General features: G+C 37.5%; 1 protein-coding gene across 1 annotated transcript in view; it reads right to left on the bottom strand.

Moving 5' to 3' along the window:
- LOC140381127 (transmembrane channel-like protein 3) overlaps positions 1 to 16,023 on the bottom strand; it is a 45,940-nt gene extending 29,917 nt beyond the window's left edge. Inside the window, exons 1-10 of the mRNA XM_072465151.1 lie at positions 15,905 to 16,023; positions 14,859 to 15,005; positions 11,109 to 11,184; positions 9,619 to 9,700; positions 9,025 to 9,131; positions 6,983 to 7,081; positions 5,665 to 5,807; positions 4,345 to 4,492; positions 2,759 to 2,802; positions 2,404 to 2,551 (exon numbers count right to left, since the gene is read on the bottom strand). Of these exons, the coding sequence (XP_072321252.1) occupies positions 2,404 to 2,551; positions 2,759 to 2,802; positions 4,345 to 4,492; positions 5,665 to 5,807; positions 6,983 to 7,081; positions 9,025 to 9,131; positions 9,619 to 9,700; positions 11,109 to 11,184; positions 14,859 to 15,005; positions 15,905 to 16,023 (1,113 nt within the window). The remainder of the gene's footprint in view (positions 1 to 2,403; positions 2,552 to 2,758; positions 2,803 to 4,344; positions 4,493 to 5,664; positions 5,808 to 6,982; positions 7,082 to 9,024; positions 9,132 to 9,618; positions 9,701 to 11,108; positions 11,185 to 14,858; positions 15,006 to 15,904) is intronic.
- Positions 16,024 to 16,262: the final 239 nt, after the last annotated feature.

Below are 16,262 nucleotides of genomic sequence, written 5' to 3' on the forward strand. Positions count from 1 at the left end.
TTATACGTTACGTAAAGACTATTTCAAGCCGAATTATTCCAAAAGTCCGTGTTGACTCTTAGTCTTTCACGCTACTGTGACGTGCGCGCTCCCGACGCCAAAGCCTCACGGCGATGACGTCACAAAAATGGGAGGAGATATACCAGTGTTCAGGAAGTAATGCGGAACTAAAAAACTTTTTTGGAACCATGCGCCAATGAGCAGCTCCATAGGTTTCAATGGCGGCCATCTTGGCTTCCGGGGGCTTGGTTGGGAGAGACGACAGGACGGCTGAACCAGGTAAGCTTTGCGAGTAAAACACCCGCTTTTAATCACTTTAATGTGCGCCGGTTTTAAACTCGAGTGTATGTTCATAGACGCCTTATCAACCGTTGCCGATGCTGGATTTTTAGAGCGCATGAAAGTCTGTCTGAATTGTCTGTCTGTGTTTTCTTGTTGTTGTGCTACATATTGATTTGATTGTTTTTATATATATATATATATATATATATATATATTTCATTACCCGTACCAACCGGTTATTTATCTTAACGAAAGGTATTTATACAACAAGAATTAACATCACGTAGTCTCTTGAAACTAGCTGTTTTGGGATGGTATTATGTCTGTATCTTCATGTTTTTTACTGTTTTGTTTCACTTTTCAGAATTGGCGCTCAGAGATGGATCTTATAAAAAAAACTATGCAGAAGTCCATTGCATTACAGCTTCGACTTTCCACAGCAGGTACTTTTTATTACACATCATTTACTTAACTTCACTTTATTAAATGTACAATAAAGTGCAAATGCAGAATAGCAATTATAGAACTAACTTCTAATTCAAGTCCAGTTCACATCAACAACAACAACACTCCTCTTGAGTCTTTAGTGACAGCTGTAGGGGGAAGGTGGTGTCAGTGTGACAGGGGGAGGGCTTATCTCAATGAGATGCAAATGAGCCCCTGTGACTCTGGGCTCACTCAGGTGAGAATCTTTAGAGGCCGTTTTCTCAGTGAAAGGTTTTGAGAGTTGTATACATTCAAATGACCACAACTTACTCAAATATTATCAGATGTGCATGAGTGAGACATCACTGTATAGCTTTGAATTCACACTTTTCACACTTTTCACTTTTCTTTGCATGGCTGCCAAGCAACGACAACAATGGAAGTATCAAAGCCTAAAGAATGAACCCTAAAGAAGGAAGCTGCACGGCGGAAGCGCCAAACACCAAAGAAGGCGAGGAAGATGAATTATCTCTGGAAAAAGCCGGTCGGAATTTGAAGAATGAAGTCTAAAGAATAAAGTATGGCGGTAATGTGACACTTCACTTTGATACCAACCGCTACAACAACGACAATGACAACGACAACAACAGCAACCATAAAACAACAACAACAACAACAACAACAACAACAAAACCTACACGTTACTCTAAAAAAGTTATTTGAGTACTGTTGCCCCAAACTCTGGGTGACTAATGAGTAATTGTCACCATGGTAACCTATAGTAACTATAGGTAGATACCTATATAACTATCGGTAGATACAAGGGGGGAGTTTCTGTTGAAACAAACAACTCTTTCTACTTCAGGAAGGCTCCGCCCAATGGGCGGGTCTTACCACAGAACAGTATTAATATCGGAGTTCTCGATCTAAATTCTTTTATTGACAATGACTCTTGGATGAGAGTCGAAACGTCTAATTTTTCAAACTGAGTCCAGATGACTACAACTGAAGCTTTTTCTACTATAGTAACAATAGTATCCAGATCCATCTTGTGAGGGAAGATTCTGCAAAAGAACTCAAAGGGAGCTGGACTTTTGTATACTGCCCTGTCCCACTTCAAATGCGCTTTCACAACGGAGTGGACTTCAGGCAAGTACATGCACTTCTGCCTTAGCCACTTAGCGGTGGAAACAATGGAAAGGAATGTCTTAACTGTTAAACTGATCATAATTTAAATAAATCATCAACAATCATTAAGCCTGTTCCTGCGTTGCACCAATGAAATTTCCCCATGTGGGACAATAAAGGAATATCTTATCTTATCTTATCTTATTTGTTCGTAGCCAATTCAGAAAATGATCCAAACTAACAGCACACTAACAGTTGATTTACACTGCTGTTTTTCCTTACCACATTCACAACGCTTTGAAGTGTCCCAATTCTCATTACTGCCCCTGTGCACTTACTTTCCAGTCAAGTGCGTAGTGTAAGTGGACAGGGCCACCCAGGAGTCGACCCCACGACCTTCTTGCTGTGAAGCGAGAGCCCGCTACGTGCACATACATGACTCACATGGCCTTGACAAGCAGTATCCACACCACAGTGCACACGTCCCATCTTTCTGTGTTTTCATTGATCCCTGTGGACCACATGACTGAATGTAATAATCCAATAATGCCCCGTTTGTAGCTGTACCTCATTCTTCTCCCACAGAGTCAGCTCAGGCTTCTCCTGCTCCAGTTTCTGAGAGCGATCCACCACAAAATAAATGATGTAGATGCTCCCAGCCAAAGACAGAAGCACCAGAATGTTAGCTAAGATCCGCAGGCTGATTAGCACAGCACTGAAATACACAATACACAAAAAAGTGTTGGTTTTGCATGTTTATTCCTGCTACAAATAACACATTTGTATTCACTTGATTGTAATTGGGTAAATCAAATTACAGAATATTTGGACCTGTAAATAATGTCTTACTATGAAGTGGCAGAAGTTTAGTGGATTTGGGGAATTGTAAATCAAAGGGGTATAAAAGTAGAAACATACTCACAGGCTTGTGTCTTTCTTTTTCTCTTGCTCCTCACAAATGGCCTCCTGTGAGAAGTGATATGATGTAGTTATCATGTAATCAACATAAAGTAAAATGTGTAATAAACACCAGAAGCTATTTATTCGGTTAAAATAGGTTAAAAATGAATTCAAAAATCATAGTTTACAATAGAAAGTTGACTACTTGATTACTAAAATAATCGTTAGTGACAGCTCTAGTTTATTTGACAGGGAAAAGTATGTTTCATGAACTATAATAATAATTGTAGTGTGTGACTCATGTCACACACTACAACATTTTAGGCTAATTCTCAAAGTCCGTTCCGACTTTTACATTAAGACTGTCACATGCAATGTTTAAAACCGTCTTTTGTTTGACATTTTTTCTGTCTAAATACTATAGTGAAACTGTTTTCTCACAATAGTGCGAGGATTATTCAAGACAAGTTTGTGATCACAATCAATAACAGAAGTAATTAGGGGCAACATTTGTAAACTTATTTGGACATTTCTTAAAAAATGTGTACATACAGGGTTCAGAATAAGCGGTATTGCGTCGCAAAATGCGACGCAATTTCTCTCAAATGCGATGCATTTGTCAGAAAAAAGTGTGTTTGTAACGCAGCTTTTGCGATACAAAAATGCGTGTTCAATTGTATAAACAAAGTGCCTAAAAGTACTGATCACTCGTCAATCGATCGTCAATAACATCATGACACATGTGGACGCTGTGTTGTCATGACGAGTCCCGCTGCGGTCTCAGATCGAGTCTGAAAGCGGGAGAAGCCACGTGTGGTAAAGTTAGCATCAGATTCGGACTTCTGAGGTCAATAGCTCCTAAATGCAAAAGTCTTTGCAGATCATTCACTGCCAAAATACTATAATATATTTACACTGCCAAGTGACACAACCTTGTTTTTAACAATCAGATGCGTATTTTGGGCGCAGCGAATTACATGGCTCCGAATGTGCAAACGGAGCCGAGACGAGTGCTTAGGGACCGTCATCAAATGTGCAGCCGGAGCCTAGACGAGAGTACTTAGTCATCAAATAGCAAAACGAAAAATGGAATGGAACGTAGTACAATTTGAATAACACATAAAATACACCATGATGGACGCCACAGCAACCTTTATTTTTCCATCAGAAGCTTAATACATATTTTTTGTGAGTGTAATGACAATTAATATGTAAATGAGACTGATCTGATTGATGATGATATGGAAGAAAGTTGTAAATAAGGCCATCTGACTTTGTGTTGATTAATTTTTTCAACAACTAATTTTATTTGCAAGTTTTTTTTTTATGTTTAAAGTGTTTAAAAGTTAATTTGTTAAGGGTTTTTTTTAAACAGAATGTTTACAAATACTATTATTAAACAAATAATCGTGATATATCAATGGAAAATATTGATTGTTAGTCACTTTCGTGTTTTGCTATGCAATTATCAAATTGCGATACAAATTTGAAAACATTAACACATTGTTTAGCAGTACCGCTATACAAGTGAAAATCCTTAATCTGAGCCCTGACATAGCTCTTTGATAAATGAGGGCAAGCTCAAAACACAAGCCATTAAAGCCTGACCCTGATGTTGTTGACGATGGCGGCCCCTTTGCTCTCAGCCGCCTCTGGGTTCCCGATCAGATAATCCCAGGCACAGAAGACTCTCCAGCAGAAGGTGAAGTTCTCATCTGACGCACTCGCCAAACTCAGCCGTGAGTTTTTTGCCATTCTGGAGAAACATCACACATCAAACATCACACAAACAACACATATGTTTGCTCACTGTGCAGTTTCTAGCTTTATGAGCGTCATTAACTGGACAATACCAGCGTATAATCACTTCTGGACAAGAGACTCATTCGGATTATTTTATTATTTACTCATCAGAATGTTGTCATTATTGTATATCTGTCACCAAAATATATACATTATTTTAACACAAGTGTAGTGGTTCTCAAACCTTTCACACCAGGTACCACCTACAAAAATATTTGGCCTTCCAAGTACCACCAGATCTAACCCAGATTTGTGCTAACCCAGGTCAAACATAGGACTACATTATTTCTGTACTAGTTCAAGGACTAGCACGAAAGATAAATATATTGCGGATTAATTGACTTTGTGGATGCGTTCACAAAATTGGCACAAGACTGGGACTAAATTCATAACTAATCCTTAACCATGACTGGAATTGGACCAAACCAAGAAGGCATCTGGACTAACTGGGCTCAAACTAGGACCAACATTCAGCAGAAAACTGTAGAATCTGTAACAGCAAAAGAAGAAGAAAAGCTCACACAGCATTTGGCCATTAAACAAGGGAGTGTCTGCAGTGCCGCAGCACGCGGCCAAAAAAGCCATGTTATTTTTGTGCCGGCTGCGCGCCGCGGCTCCTGAAACTGTGCCGCTATTTGACCGCATTTTAGCATCATTTTAGACCGCGCCGGGTTAAGGTTAGGGTTAGCCATGAGGCTATAACGGGCTATAAGGGAATGCCGCGGTCCCTGAAACTGCACGGCCATTTGACTACGCCGCGGCTCTCCAGCCACGGCCATTAAACAATGGCCGTGGCTGCAGTGCCGCGGTCAAATGGCCGCGCAGTTTCAGGAACCGCGGGACTTCTTATAGCGTCATGGCTAACCCTAACCTTAACCCTAACACTAACCTTAACCCGGCGCGGTCTAAAACGGCGCTAAAACACGGTCAAATAGCGGCGCAGTTTCAGGAGCCGCGGCGCGCGGCCGCCACAAAAATAACATGGCAGTTTCGGCCGCGCGCCGCGGCACTGCAGACACTCCCTTAAACAATAGTCCAATTCATCTGAGCAGCCTGCTTTTGTCTGAAAAAAAAAAATACCAAAAATGAATGAATTGGAATAGTTTAACTGAGAAAACGTCTTACTTTCGGAGCAAAATGATGAAGCTGTAGGCAAAGACAGCCATCCCCACCAGGAAGTAGGCGAGTGGAAGTCTGTATCCTGCACTGCCGATCTTTCTGACACTGCCATAGTATCCATAGAACAACACAGAGTACTGCAGATATCCCTATAAAACGAAAGAAATACCCATTGGAAAAATCATAACTACAATGAGAAGCATCACGTACTGTTCACACACAACTGAAGAAAATAGCACAAGATTTCAATAATCATTCAATAAATTGCGGAAATTTAAGTGAGTTTGAACATGAAGCCTAGACAGTATAGTTTGTTCTTGATCTATAGTGGTCAGTATAAAGTGGTTTAGGGAAGAAGTGAACCAGCAGCAACAGGTGATGCATTTAGGAGGTGACAAAAAGGTTCCTTTTAAAGTCATCAAATAGTGTATTACATTTGAAACTCCATTTTGGACACTAAGTAGAAGGTTCGATTCTCGACCATTCAGGAAAGGACCATTTTTGTGATATGTGATTTTATTTTTCAATTTTTGCAACAAAAATAAGAAACGGACCAAGACAAGGGACTAAATAAAATAAGAAAGAAGAAAGACACCCACATTTTCAAATTAAGTCCAAATGTGATTTTCTTAATGTCAGTCCAGTTCTTGTGATTTTATTTTCAATATCAAACTCCATTCAAATTAGTATCTAGTCCATCTTATTGATTGATTGACTGATTAATATCTGGGTATTGCTTTTTTTGTTTTTTCTTTCGGTTAAAAATAAATATTAAATATATTCAAGTTAATGCACAATTGTGCTCAGACATGGGCACGGAGGGTTAGTTAATGACACAACAATACAGAGTTGGGCAATTAATACTTATTAAATAATTAATATTTTTAATCAAGATTCAGTCCTGTCTGATCGTCAATAATGAGCTTGTTTTTCTCCACAGTCATTTCTCTGTCAAAGTTCAGTCTTTGGAGGAACAAATTTGACTATGTTGTGTTAATTAGCAATAGTTAAAAGTCTGTATTGTTTGCAGTCCTGAAATAAACACGAGAAGATTCATTTTAAACAATACACTGCATCCAACTGCCAACCTTTGAGTCACTGCGAAACACTAACAGTATTTGAACTACAGCAAACTTCCCATGTCTCTTGCGTGTCACAGGCGGTCCAATCTGGTTGCTGACTTTGCAGAGATTGTGAAGGTTGTATCGGCTCAGTGCAGTGGCCAGAGAAGGTCAAGGAGGCAGTAAAGTAATGTTTGACTAATGGGCCTTTGTCGGTGTATTAAAGTGCTATCGACGGACGTGTAAAAGTGAGAGAGACTTGCCCCGAGCGACCAGATTGTGTCCAGGTCCTGGGCTGAAGTCAGGTGTTCTTTGGGGATGGTTTTACTCCGGGTCGTGCCAAACGGAGCTCCAGCCAACAGCTGCAAAGAAAGGACAACAAATATGAGTAAAGAAGCTAATAACTTAAGTATTTTCCGCACTATAAGGTGCACTTAAAAGCCTTTCATTTTCTCCAAAAACGACGCTTTATAATCTAGTGTCCCTTTAATATGGATTAATTCTGGTTGTGTTTACTGACCTCGAAGCGATTTTGTGTGGTACATGTTTTGTTTCGCTTAATGCGCCTTATAGTCCGGTACCTTTTTATATATGAAAAATGATAGAAAATAGACCATTCATTGACAGTGTGCCTTATAATCCATTGCGCCTTATAGTGTGGAAAATACGGTAATTGTACTTTTTGGGGTAGATTTTAGAACATGTACTTGTACACTATATCCACACTTGTAATTGGGTCAATTCTAGTCATGCAATTGTAATTATACATTTTTCAACTATTGTATAAAATATTGATCCAAAATGCTTCTAAAATTGTGCTAAAAAGTAACTAGTACTTTGAGTAGGAGAGTAGGCTGTTTCTTTCTTTTTTTTCTTTTCCTTTTTTTCAATGTATAAGAACAGAACAAGACCAGAGCGTGAAAGGCTAAATCAAAAGGCAAAAGAGCATAAACCAGAACGTTAAATGTCTGTCACACTTATATCCTCCCATCTGTCCCAATGTCTGGTAAATTTGTTTATATTCAAGTTTAATAAGATTTTTCCCCCATTTTTGTAAATGTCTGAAGTTGTTTCAGTCCAGTCCTCGGCTCATCCATTTCATTTGTTGCCTTTTTGCCTTTTTTGCTGCAGCCAAAAGTACACTCGACAGGTATCCATCGATCATCTCCATTGCAGAAGTCCTACATGTGAGATACAGTAAATTGTTTTAAAATCATATGGACTATCGGTGCTGAAGACAGTCTGCAGCTCCTCACTTATCTCAGCCCAGTATTTATGAATAATCAGTCCCCAAAACACATGGCAGTGATGAGCCACTTTTTACTTTGACTTAAATGCCATTTTCAGTACTTTTCCAAACACTGGTAAATAATCAATGGCCACATTTACACACTAAGTGCTCCAAAGTTTACTCAAAGCACTTAACACCAAGGAACACTTTGATACACCACAACAACAAAAGGGGCGAGGCTGGTTAAGTGTCTTGCCCGCGGACACAACAACACCATGCACCTGTGGGAGTCACACTAATATCACTGGTGAGTTTTAGATGATATCAGAATATTCTATGGGACTAAAATTGAAATGGAGGCACGTAAAATAAATAGTGGACATGCAGGTCTAATGATTTAATATGAGAATAAGCTCAGTGGTATTTTTGTACCCAATATTACACATTTAGGTTGAATTTGGGGGTTTTAAATCGCGTTACAGTCAAGCCACACTTTATTCTCCCTGTGTTAAATTTTGCATCAGCACAAACCCACCGCGGACAATAAAACTCAATGAACGGAGGAGAGATAAGGCTGCGATGTGTTCGAGGACACTGGGAGAGGTTAGTTCCATTACGGGCGAGAGGCACAGGGCACGCAGTAAATCATGTGTGGGAAAATTGGCTGTGTCTACACGTCACTAGGGTTCAATCTAACAGTTTTTTATGTCTTTTTGGATATTTAAACCCTTGAAGGATTCACACCAACGGCACGAGCTACAGCACTAAACGAACGGATCGGTAATTTTATCAAAGATTTTTCAAATAACTGCTGTTGATTGGTATTAATAGAGCAGTAAAATGTCTGATTGTTTTTGTGCTTTAGAAACACATTTGAGAGACGACTGCAATATGAGCTGCTAAACAAAAAATATTCACATGCATTTCTCAACATTATTATAGAGATTTAACTACAAGATTGCAGGTTTTATACACAATTAGGCCCTATATAGACACATATGGAGATTTACTACATCATATCATCTAAACAATAGTGATTACGCTTGGACTGCAAATACTCTTGGTCTTACTAACCTCTGGCAACACAATAAATGCTCCGGTCATGACGGTCAGGACGATGTTGATCCCAAAAAGCCATCGAAGGAAGATGAAGTACGAGGCCACACCTGACCCAAAGTGGCCTAAAAACAACAATAAAACAAATAGGTAATATGAATACAACTAAATAAATAATGCAGTTTATAACGGACAAGGCGCTAGAATTTGATGTTTTCATAATTTAAGAAGGAAGGCAGGAGACAGTTGAATTCTATGGGAGGATTATTGAAAACTCACAATTTTTGGGGTTGAAGAATGGCACTTAAAAGGCTATGGTGAAAAACAAAATCCCCTCTGTTTGTCTGTGCTGTCACTAAAAACTTTGTTCCAGTTTTGGTTTTATGTGGATAGGCAAAGTAATTACAGTAATATTAAATCAAATATTAAGAGAGAGCTTAACAAAGGTATCAAACAACTGCATTTTGACAATTAAAAGTGAAATTCTTCCATATAACTGACCTGTTCTTTAGATCAGGTTTGTGATGTTGTGATGTCACATGAACACAATCTATATTGTGTCAGGTTTTACCTCTTAAAAAAGACAATAGTTTCATGATATTATGGACTTACTCTCAATCTTCTTGATCCTGACTTCCCAGGGGATGAAGATTACCACGATGTTGTAAAGCAGTCGGGAAAGTTTCTTCAAAAGCTGCAAGATAAAAGCAGCTTTTAGACTATTCAGAATCAATACGCAGGCAAGCAGGCTTATAATAATGATCTGTTTAGCTGGACTATTCACTATTTTCATCAGAAAGTATTCACCCCATGCACATAATTATGGTTCACGTGATTTGTTGCTTCTCAATGCCATAAGCCTATTATTTTATTTGATGATACACTTTATTTTTATTTACAACGACTTTCTATTGATGCAGATTGCAGTGACGTGTTTTTATTGACTGCAGTGGAATAGATTTAGATCTCATCAAAGAAATATGTTTAAAGGACAAATGTTACACAGAACGAGTCTGGTAATGATTTATGGACCTAAAAAACAGCAAAGAAGATTCTCAGATTCACGTCACAGATCAAGAAAACGATTCAGAAAAGAGGAAATAACTGGAATTCATCAAACTAGTGTGAATGAAGCTACAGTAAATGCATCTCCAGGTATGTTTTTGATGAGGGAACAATGTTAGCTAAAACCAAACTTTGCATAATGCCCTTTAAAATAATTCTTATCCAGCTCACCAATATTGTAGTTTTCCTCTTTGTTCCTTCTTTAGTTTCCCAATAATAATAATAATAATAATAATAATAATCAATATGTTTTTGTAAGTAAAATGACTCAAACCCCCCAAACAAGAGGTGACTGCAGTTTAGTCTCTGTCGGTGTGTGTCACAGCCTGAATTGAGAAGTGGATTATTACCCATGATAAGGTGAGCGTTACGCCAATAATTTTAATTTTTTCAATTAACTTGAAGCCAAACAGTTGAATTAATAATTCATGGTAAGAGCCCTCACTAAAAGTCAATTAATTCTAATGGGACTGAGCAGCCCGAACATTTTAATTAAACTCAGCTTTAACAACAGCCTATAAATCCAGTGTGGAGCCGCAGCCCTCTGCTCTGTCTGTTTGAGAGGAGGATAAGTCACTAAAGCGCATAAAGTTAGCTACAGTTTCAGCCAAAATGAAGGAAGGTATTAGTTCAAATCTGCCCGTGTTTGGCTGGAATTTTCCTGTTGCAGCAAAAACGGGGAGTTTGTTTTTGTGCTCATGTGAAAAGGCGTATTGGTGTTTTGTTGCTTTTTAACTCTCCAAATACTTCAGTCTTTTAAATGTTCAATTGAATTAGGTCCATACTTGACTTATATTTTATAAAGAAGAAAGATAAACTATTTTCCCCTTCCAAGGTCAGTTTAAGGCATGGGTATATTTTATTGTCCATATTTGTCAACACACTCTCATTGCTGTTGGGGAAACCTGTGATTGGGGGACAACAGTGTAGCAGAACCTCCACACGGAAGCCGAGCCCAGGACTGTCTCGCTGTGAGTCTGAGCACTATCGTTCTGTATGATATTATAACACCAGATGCACACAAACTCCAGACTCACATCAGCACCTGCCGTCTGGTATCCTCTGGTCCTGGTCAGTCTGCCTTCATACTTCAGCACGATCTCTCTGGCCTGTCTGAAACACACAGGAGAGAATATTGTGATCTTTAAATACAGAAGCAAACAGTTTGGAACAGGAACCAATGAGCAGTTGTCATTGTTGTCAGTATAACACAAGCACAAAGTGTAGCGTGAATGGGGTTAATTTTACATCGTTTCAGCAACTGGATTGTGTTTTTCTCACTTAAAAAAATCATAATTTAAAAATTCACATTTTAATTATTAAATTCATAGATTTTCAAGCAATTAAATTCAACAGTTTTAATTCAATGTAGAACATGTGCAGTGAAAAATATGTCAATATTCACTGCACATTTTGTACTCTGAATTCAAAGTTGAATTTGATGGCTTGAAAATATAGGCATAGAATGTTTGAAAGGTGAATTTTTTTTTCTTTTGAATTTTAAATTGGCTAAAACTAAAATCAAACTATACACTGCAAAAGGGAAATTCTGACTAGAAAACAAACATCAAACGTGTTTTTTTAATGTTTGTTAGAAAACAAACATCAAACATGTTTTTTTCAGGGTTAAAAAATTAAGGGAAATTCACCAGCAATTATAATTTAAAATGTAAATTATCCACATTAACCAGAAACCGCATTTGCGGTTACACGATCACTCAAAATTGGATTATTTTGAAATTAAAGGTCCCAAAACATGCAAAATCGACTTTTTAACCTTCTTACATTGGTATTTGTGCTTCATATATGTACCCAGAGTGTTTTTTGATTGATTCCCGCAGTTTTTAGCTATAGTACAGACTATCTCCTTTCCGCGAATCTCCAAACTGACGGGGGTGGGGCAAGACCGCGTCATAACCACAGGCACGCGTCATCATCCCCCCTCATCCGCCGTTTGCATTTCCGGGTTGGTGAGGGGGTCCAAGGTCTGGGTGATATTTCTTAACTATTATGTTATGGGTGTTGCACAACCCTTATTATTGTCAATTATACACTTAGGATAGACTACGAAACGTGAAAAAACGCATGTTATGGCACCTTTAACAGTCCTAAAATGTCATGTAAACAATAAGTTGATGTCTGTAAACAAATTTTTTCCTGATCATTGTTCCTCCATTTTGATTTTGCATTTACATTTAATTAGAATAATCTTAAAGGTCCAGAATTCAGATGATAATCAGATTACGATGATTATGTCCTTTCCTCACAATTATACCTCTTGTTAACCAGTCAAATCTTTTCCTCAAATCACACTCCACACTAACACAACAGTTTAGATAGATTGACATTTAGATGATTTTTGACAGGTTTAACATAAAGGTGCACTATGACAATGAAAGGTCACATGGTGCACCTTCAAAATTCAAACATACAGTAATATAAAAGTGCATAAATGTTCCTTCTTTGCTTATGGACACAGACAATATCGATATACCTGTCGTACAAAGTTTTTAACGGCGACAAAACACACATATAACAACTTCAGACGATCAAACGGACTATTACGAGCCCCAAACATTTTTATAAACAACATTATTACAGCGGGACAAACTTTATTAATTCCCTTGCAGCTGGCCGGTCCCATAAAGATAAATTAAATGTATTTCTGAGGTTTACGGCGCGTGAGACAGAGCCATGAAAGCAGCTCATCCTCTCACTGTTACTGTTGAGACATTATTGACCCAAAGCACCGTAAAGAGACACTATATCCACACTATTATCATGTTTGGAGGACGGGATTCTCCGCTCAGGTTCACACAGATACAGTCAATGTAAAGCAAGAAGCAGTTTTTGTTTGTACATGTCTGCAACTGTCAAAGTGTCGCTATGTGCATTCCTTTAAGCGTACACCACACTGTTTTTGTATTGTTTCTTAATTAAATATGAAAAAAAGAAAAAAACTGAATAAATATTTGAATGAAAAAAAACACGTATTATTTTTTATTATTAATATTATTATTATTATATTTTTCTTTATATAGGTTAGTTTGTTTTATGTACTTTTTGTTGCTGTATGCTTAAAATGAATAAAATAAAATATGGACAACTAGTGCAGTGAGATCTGAAAATTGACAAAAAAAGTAACTTACATTTACCAAGTTACAGTATATTTGATTATACTTTTACTGTAAGAGTAGCATCGTCACTTTTTGTCAAATAGCATCATATTTATAATAATAATAAATATAACTAATAATATATATAACTAATACTACATGTTCAAAGGTACATAAACAAATTATTGCTGTAAAATTCATAGAAAAAGGTTCATCTGGGCACTGTTTTGAAAATCAGCCCGTTTCGACTTTCATCCCACAACAAGCTCCAGAACGGATTTTCTCAAGCGTTACCTGATTGTGGGTGTAACTCTTTTGATTTTAGATATTTAAACATGTGCGTTGGTGTGTATTTACCTGTCACACAACATATTTTACACATTTTACACATTAAAACAATAGAATAAATGACGTAATGTGTCTATAATGTTAGGTAAATGATGTGATGATGTAATTGTCCCATCCTCAGAGACAATAAAGACTCATCAACTCTAACTGTCTTTATAAATGTGTCACATCACGCTGCAGGACACACTTCGGATTACATCATTAAGCTTATTGACTTTTTTAACAAGCACATTTTACGTTTTAGGTTAAAAATACAAAGAAATGAATCACAACTTATTTCTAATTTATGGAAGACATTTTGTGTACTGTAGAGTTGAATTTTGAAGGAAATAAAAAGTGATAATGTGTCACGTTATACACAAATAAAGAAAAGCCTGTTCTTAGTTGTGTTAGATTTCTTCCTTTTATTTGAGAAAATATAACACTTCATATTTTTTTATGTTAAATACCTCTGTGGCTTCCCTTTCCGCCTGCAAAATGATTATTCAAAAACCTCAGATAAGCCTCGATGATTAAACCCATATTTGCAGTATCTCTGATTTTTGAAGTGAAATATTGCCCGTAACTGCAGTGGGAGTAATCGCAGAAGTACAGGCGCAGATTAGAGCGGTGTAAAAATGCAGACTTGCAGCCGTTCTTCCTGATGACGCCAATAAAACGTGAGCCCTAATAACAAACTGCCCGTATAAAAGCTGTTATCCACGGCACATTACTCAGCATCTCTCGCTCTCTATTCGCTGAGCTAAATCCTACAAACAGTACGTCTTCATCAAATACTTACTCCGTGCGGATGAGTGTGGGCAAGAAGACACAAAGTTATTATAAAGTTGTTTTAAAGCCTTTTTGAATACAAATCAGAACATATTACGAATAATCCACTATTTTTGAATTATAATAGCTTATTGGAATTAAAATGTCATAAATAAATGTAACTTTATCGTAAGACAAGATGAATGTTACCAAAGAAAAACAGAATTTCTTTATGGGAAATTAATAATACATTTTTTAAATCTATTTATTTCATCTCTACATAATAATGGGATTTGCAGAAACTTTTTTTCACAATGGGTTCAAAACTATTCAAATGGATTAAATATTGATCCGTTTGTTTATAAGTTTGATCTAGAGTTTGTCGTTCATCAAAATGCCTGAGGCTTGATTAAAGTGTCTACAGACCTTCTTATGATGCATTATATTTCATACTTTGATTCTTTTGGCTGTGGACCAGACTTTTAAACTTGATTTATCCGTGCGTTTATTCAAAGTGGTTGTGGCAGCGGCGCACAGAGCCGAGCGGTGACGTAAACAAGCTGAGTGACTTACTTGAGCAATTTGAGTTTGCGCCTCATGGGCCACGGTCTGCTCCTGATGTTGGCGATGATTTCTTTTTGGTGCTGGATGTTCTGAAACATCTCCTCGGGATCGTCGCTCTCCACTCGCTCGTCCTCTTTGTCCTCATCGTCTGAAGAGCTGCAACAGAAGGACACGTTCTTATATATATATTTATAAGATTAGCTTTATATTTGTTGTCATTGCTCAAAACACAACCACATTTTGATAGAGCAAAACAGCACAGCAACAGTGTCTAAAAGTCACGTTTGTACAAATATTTGTTGTTGTAATATTTAATGGCCTTAAATTATTTGAGAATTGTCATTGTTTGCTTTTTTTCTGTCAATAAATAAAAAAGCTGTTAGTGAAATAGTAAGTGAATGAGTGAGGAAGGAAGTGGGTAAGGTTTATTTGCAGCATCTTTTAACAACTAAAAAACAGATTTCAATATTCTTTAATATTAATATATTTCAATATTTTGGATACAATTTGGGTATTTTTGTTTTGCATACACATTTTGTCACTTAAAAAAAGAAACTATTCTAAAAATTATGTTGTAATAATCTGAATGTTAAATTACTTTAGAAGACACATTGACATTTTGGGGACAACAAAAAAATAAATAAAATGCTGCTGCTGTCGCTGTTGTTATAGTTGCAGTGTCATGAAAATAAATCAAGATTATGAATATTTAATACAAGGTTACTGTAATTTCATGACGTTGCTTGCCACACAGACTGAAACACAACACAGAGAAGTATTTTTAAACTTTTACCTCTGGATTATAAGCCTGTAATAACATTTAGATGATGAATAGAAAAACAGATTTAAATGTAAAACACCAACCTAATAAACGGTCAACATTCTACTACAACTAACTAAAAACAAGTTGATTAAAAAAATACCATAAAACGTACAATTAACTAAATGATGCACTTCAAAGACTTGTAAAGACATTACTTTGCAAACAGGACCAGATGATTAGATTTGGCAGGAGACTAATCACATGAGCTGGAGGAAATGCTGAGATGACTTACCCCTGTTGGTCCTGGTACGAGGAGTAGAGTCTCCGAGAGTTCTTCCGGACGCTCTTGTGTCTCTTTGCGGCCGACCTGCCACTGCCCCCCCTCACCAACGGCTCTGAAACTGAAGTCATCTCTCTGGACTGGACCAGGACCAGGACCAGGACCAGGACCAGGCGAGGACAAGAGGACTAGACCAGGATTAAACTAAAGCAGTAGAAGACCAAAAAACATTCTAAACCAGGATTATGACAGGAATTGACCAGGACTAAGAGAGGAAAAGCATAGGACTGGACCAGGACAAGACCCGGATTAGTACCAGGACTGAACCTGAACTTGGGAGAGGACCAGAGGAGTGAGGAAGAGCTACCTG

This window comes from Eucyclogobius newberryi, unplaced genomic scaffold (genome assembly GCF_026437365.1).
Source record: "Eucyclogobius newberryi isolate DKJ021-1_F unplaced genomic scaffold, fEucNew1.0.hap1 SCAF_5, whole genome shotgun sequence".
Taxonomy (NCBI): domain Eukaryota; kingdom Metazoa; phylum Chordata; class Actinopteri; order Gobiiformes; family Gobiidae; genus Eucyclogobius; species Eucyclogobius newberryi.